General features: G+C 40.9%; 1 protein-coding gene across 1 annotated transcript; it reads right to left on the minus strand.

The window, feature by feature from the left end:
- Positions 1 to 1887: 1887 nt before the first annotated feature.
- On the minus strand, positions 1888 to 4164 carry LOC149208339 (uncharacterized). The gene is made up of 4 exons (XM_089398304.1): positions 3621 to 4164; positions 3337 to 3497; positions 2774 to 3195; positions 1888 to 2638 (listed from the first exon to the last, which is right to left on the minus strand). The coding sequence occupies exons 1-4, from the start codon at positions 4162 to 4164 to the stop codon at positions 1888 to 1890; spliced, it is 1878 nt and encodes a 625-aa protein (XP_089254430.1).
- Positions 4165 to 6254: the final 2090 nt, after the last annotated feature.

Here is a 6254-nt window from a genome sequence, read left to right on the forward strand (position 1 = left end):
TCTGTAAATGTCTGCATTGTTTATGGATAGCAAAATGAATTATGTGCTTGGCTGAGCTAAGTTCTGCAAAATTATTAGTGCCTCTGCCTAGGTTGATTTGGAGCTTGTAGCAATGTCTGTCATCGAGGTGTAGTATAGCTCCCCCCCCGCATCCATCATCTTGGGCTGAGCCATCGAAAAAAGCCCAAGGTTTTGATTTGTCAATGGGAACAGGTCTAAGAATTCTCGGTGGGGTGGAGTGGTCTTCATCAGGTAACATATTGTAATCAGCGACCGTGTGTAGAATGACCGAAGGCCAGTGTGGCACTTTAAGGTTGAAGATAGATTGGTTACGGGCAATCCATATGGCCCAACATGCCAGCAGAGGCAGGTTTTTGGCCTTACCTGTATGCTCAAGGCACCAGTTAGACCATGCCTCCAGAAGGTTATTCCCATGCCAATCTTTCAAAAGCGGGATATGAGTAGATAGTGATCGCCAAAAGGATTTGGTTGAGCTGCAAGATAGAAATAAGTGCTCAGTGCTTTCATCAGCATTAAGACAGAGGTGACAGCGGAAGGGTCCATAGAAGGACCGCTTCATGAGGTTGGAGCCTGTGGGTATTTTGTCGAATATTATGTTCCACATCAGGAGTCTCGTCCTAGGTGCTGCCTTGAGCTTCCATATCGCCTTCCAGGTGGGTTGTATGTCTGGGGGTTTATAAGGTTCCATGAGCCTGAGATATCCCAGCTTTGGAGAGTAAACACCATGTTTTGCATATGCCCAGATGATCTCATCGGGACCCTCAGTAAGTCTGATTTGAGCTTGTGTATTCCTTGATGGTAAAATGTTTCCTAATAAATTTCAAATTTTAATTTCAAATTGTAACCTAGCAATACTATAATAAATATATCTAATATATATATATATATATATATAAAATAGAAAATGCTATGTTATAAATATGATTTATCATTTTATATATTTAAAAAAAAAAAAGCATAAATGCATTGATGATGATCTTTGGGTATTTAAATTATATATATATATATATATATATATATATATATATATATATATATATATATATATAACTATGTAATTTTTGGAAATTTCAATTTTATAATTGAATTAATTTGATGATGACGATGACAGAATCTCTCATGGCATATCTTTATATATATATATAACTATGTAATTTCTGGAAATTTAAATTTTATAATTGAATTGATTTGATGATGACGATGACATAATCTCTCATGGCATATCTTTGGGTATTTAAATAAGTTTTATATATATAACTATGTAATTTTTGGAAATTTAAATTTTATAATTGAATTAATTTGATGATGATGATGATGATGGCATATCTTTGGGTATATATCTATATATATATATATATATATAACTATGTGATTTTTAGAAATTTAAATTTTATAATTGAATTAATAATTTTGATGATGATGATGATGATGATTTTTTTTCCGAAGAAAAAAACGAACCTTTTTATAAGAAATAAAAAAGTTACAAGCACATGAATTAACATTCCAGCTGGTTCTGTGATCTTTAGACCACCATCATTCCTCAAAGCGAAAGACATGCTCCCCTTTGAGTCACCATCCAAGCAAAAAACCAGAAAACACATAAGCATTTTTCCGCCTACTTCCAGCACTGTACCATTGCCTACTATGGGCAACTCTGTCAAGTGATTTTTCATGACAAAAAAAAAAAAAAAAATAACGTGGGCCTCCTTTTACAGCAGGAAAACAACCCACGGAGCTGTTTTCATAAAAGAGTTTTTAAAGCAAATCCGATGAAACAAAAGGTAATAAAAACCAGCACAGTTTTTTGATCTGAAGCAAGAAAGAAGTGCTGTAGAAAGACTGTCAATGCATCCTGTAGCAGCAAAATTAAGTGTAAGGAGGTAGATCCGACACACGGATCTGATCGTTCATCTTTTCAGCTATCCTCCACGAGTCCACAGCGAGCTGCAAACCCTCTTTAGAAAGCCTATCTGCATCTTCGTTCCTGTCCCTGTAGATATGTTCAATGGAAAAAGAATTAAAGTGAAGTTTTAAATTTTGAATCTCTTCCAGAAGTGGTCTCAACATATAATTTTGACACCTGTATTTTCCAATGACCCAGTTAATTACATTCAGGGAGTCACCAAAGATCTGAATAGTGAAAATGTTCCTGTTTATGAGCCAGCAGAGAAGGAGTTTTAGAGCCAGGAGTTCAGCAAAATTGTTGGTGCCTGGGCCCAACCCCACAGCAGCTTTGAGAGAGTGAGAGGGATTGATATGAATAACAATACCAGCACCCGCGGTATTGTTTTGAGCTGCCCCGTCAAAGTAGGCCCACGGAATACCTTCCTTGATCCGTTCTTCCTTTTTTTGGACTGAGATTTTTGGATCCTCGGGCTCCGGGATGCTAGTAAGGATGGCTGAACTTTGAATTGCAATCACCTCCGCTGGAGTAAGCTGCTCTCTGAAAATGCTTCTGTTTCTAGCAATCCAGATACCCCAACAGAGGATGGGGGGGAGATTCCTAAGGTTCCTTTCTGGATAATGATTCCACCAATATTCCCAAGCAGAGAGAAAAGAATCCCCTTCCCAACGAACATTTTTCCCCAAGAGCTTTTGCACTTCTTCCCAAACTTTCCTTGCAAACGGACAAGAGATGAACAAATGGCAGATGGATTCTGAGTCTAAGAAACATAGGGGGCACCTACCTGGACCCTATTTAAATCTGGCTTGAAGAATGTCCCAGGTAGGGATTTTCTTTCTTAAGACACACCAGAAAAATAATCTCGCTTTCTTGGGACACTTCAATTTCAGAAGGGGCTTTGCCCACCATTCTGGGACTACCCACCCTTTCTTCTTCATCAAGAAAGCATATCCCGCCTTTGGGGAGTAGGCTCCATTTTCTGCATGAGCCCACACCAATTGATCTGGCCTGTCTTGAATTCTGACATTTGATCTCTTTAGCTCCTGAAGGAAAACCCCCCACTCATTCCTCCACCTGGGATCAATTCCTAACTCATCTTCGGATTTCCATGCTTGACCCCAAATGGTTGACTGACCCGTATTTGCAATCTGATTTAAACCAAAAATCCCCTTCGAATCCAGGTGACCAATCAGTTCAGGAGGAAGGGCGAAAGTTTCATTGCATCCAACCCAAGGGTCTCTTCCAATTCTTACATTTTCACCATTTCCTACCTGCTAAGCCAGACCCTGTTCAATTACTTTGAAAGCATCTACTGTGGCTTTCCATATCACGGAGAAGTTCCTTCCTTTCTTGTTTGTGCTCCTTATCCAATCTTCTAGGGGCATGGGATCTATATATTTTCTTTTTACTACTTTGGTCCAAAGATTCTCAGCAGAGATTAGACGCCATCCAGACTTTGCTGCTAAGGAGGAGCTGAAGTCAATGAGATTTTTAATGCCCCAACCGCCCCAGTCTTTTGGCCTTGCAATTTTATCCCATGACACCCAAGGAAGCACTGAGTCCTCCTTTGTCCCTGACCAAAGAAATCTGTTGCAAAGTTGTTTGATCTTGTGAAGTATACCTTTAGGGATCCATGTTAGAGCTGCCTAGAACACAGGCATGGCCTGGAGGACAGAATTCACCAGAGTCAACCTGCCTGCTCGGGACAGCCACTTGAAACTCCAATGGGATATTCTTTGTTCAATCTTTGCCACCAGCCAGCTCCAGTCCTGCTTTTTGTACAAATGAGGTTTTAACCAAAAACCAAGATATTTGAAAGGATTCTCCAGTTTACAGGCCTCAAATGGGAGGTAAGATAAAACCAGAAGTTCCTCCTGTCTATTGAAACCCTCCAGAATAAGCTGGGATTTTCTAGAGTTTATTTGAAGGCCTGTCGCTTTCAAGAACAAGTCAAGAATGCTTTTAAGCTCTTTAATTTCATTTAAGCTTCCATTTGTAAATAGTAAAATATCATCTACAAATAGGAGATGGGTAATAAACAAATTTACAGCTACTTCCAAACCTTTTACCAAACCTGATCTTTTGGCAGATGATATCAATCTGCTGAGGCCTTCAGCAGCAAGAAGAAAAAGCAGAGGAGAAAGGGGACACCCTTGCCTCAATCCCCTTTGACTTCTGAAAAACTGGGATGCTGCCCCGTTTATTAATATTGCAAAACTTGCATTTGATATACATCCCATGATCCAACTTATGAAATCCACCTTGAAACCCAGGTGTGTTAGCAGCATCCTTAAATAATTCCAGCTGATTCTGTCATAAGCTTTGGATAGGTCAATTTTTAGCACAACCCCTTTTGCTTTTGAGACCCTGATGCTATGAATGGTCTCCTGAGCCACCCCTATAGCTTCATGTATTTGGCGACCATCCAAAAAACCAAATTGTTCCAGAGAAATGCAGCTTGATAGGATCGGTTTCCGGCGAACTGCAATGGTTTTTGCAATGATTTTGTAAATGCAGTTGCACAGTGAGATCGGCCTGAAATCCTCAAAAGATTCCGGATCCTCCTTTTTAGGAATAAGGGCAATGAAAGTAGCATTGAAAGGAGCATAAATCCACCACTTCCGTTAGTTCTTCCCCAATCAGATCGAAGAAATGAGTGAAGAGTTCAACAGTCCATCCATCTGGCCCCGGACTTTTGTCTTTTGCCATTGATTTTACAATACTTTCAACTTCCTCTTTTGTCACCTCTCTAAAAAGATCTTCTGCCTCTTCCCCCTCCACAAACCGAGGGAAGGCTTGAGCTGTTCTGATAATTTCAGCTAGAGAAACCCCTCCTGGATCTGAAAACAAGGATTTAAAGTGATTCTTCCCCAGGGTTGACAAGGCCTCAAAAGACGAGACCTCTCTGCCCTCATGGTCCTTTAGCTTCCAGATTGTATTTGCATTTCTCCGACCCTTTGCATAATTGTGAAAAAATTTTGTATTCTCATCCCCTGCTTTTAACCAAATTGCCCTACTCTTTAGTCTCCATTCTTCCTCTTTGTCTAGTAAAATCTTAGCTCGCGCTTTCTCAAGGGCCACGATCCTATCTTTTGACTCCTGAGAAGCATAAGCGTCCGCCTCAGTTTCTTCTAGAGTTCGGAGCTCTTCATCAATTTTAGTCAAGGCCTCATTTTGAGATTTCCTTCTTTCAGAAGCCCACTCTACAGTTGCTTTCTTAAGTCTTTTAAGATTTTCCATAAAGAGAGCCCCTTTGGATCCAGAAGAGTCCCTACCCGTGTGCCTCCAAGTATTCCTGAACAGCATATTGAAAGACTCTTCTTGCAGCCATGAAGCATTGAATTTAAAAGGAGCTGCAGGCTTTGGGGGAGGCTTGGATAGTTCTAAGAGGATGGGGAAGTGATCAAAATTTCCCCCTTCACCCGCCCATTGCCTGAACATCGGGACATTGGACGCCATCAAGTCATTTATAAGGAAACGATCAAGCCGTTTTGCTATCCTCTCTTCCCCAGTTCTTCTATTTCGCCAGGTGGGCTTTGCCTTAATAAAGTTTACATCTATCAGTTTGTGGGATAGGAGAAGTTGAGCAAAATAATCTGATAGAGGATCAGTTCTGGCCGAAGGTCCCCAGGCCTCCGCATTCCCCAAAGAGAAGTTTAAATCACCTCCAATTATCAGATTTTTTCCTTTTAGGAAATCTTTAGACATGAAAGCGTTCCAGAAAGCAACCCTTGCCTGGCAGGGCCCGTAGACATTTACTACCAGGAAAGAAAAATCGAAATCTGGGTAGATAACCTCCATACCCATCGCATTTTGCATACCCCAGAAACTCAAAATTTTCAGTCTGCCATCCCTGCATCCCATGGCGAGACCCCCCGAATGACCTACTGCATCTAGGGCTACAAAGGTCCATCCCGGGAGGAGAGAATTGAGGACAGGTTCAATATCTACACCCCTTCCCAAAGTTTCTTGCAGAAAAACCAGATCCGGGTTGTAGCGAGAGATTAATTCCTTCAAAGCCAGTTTTTTGGGTTTACTGGTTAAACCCCTGCAGTTCCATGATAAACAGATCATTTTATAACTGCCTCAGGGGGTTTTGCTGCTCTAAGCGCCCCAGAAATCAATTTTTGTTTTCCGTCAGCCACATCCAGTTTTGCTTTAACTTGAGCTTTGGACAGATCAGACTTTCTCCCTCTACCCTTTTTCTGAGAGGGTTTAGACGAAGAAGGACCCAATCCACCCACAGGATCCCCCAAATCAGGAAGAGGGTCAGACTTTTTGCTGAGAGATCTGAGATTATAAGTGCGGGCAGGTGTGGAAAAGTCTGTGG

Source organism: Pinus tabuliformis, chromosome 1_2, assembly GCF_031772625.1.
Source record: "Pinus tabuliformis cultivar Carrire ecotype Pingquan chromosome 1_2, CPIR1, whole genome shotgun sequence".
Classification (NCBI taxonomy): Eukaryota; Viridiplantae; Streptophyta; class Pinopsida; order Pinales; family Pinaceae; genus Pinus; species Pinus tabuliformis.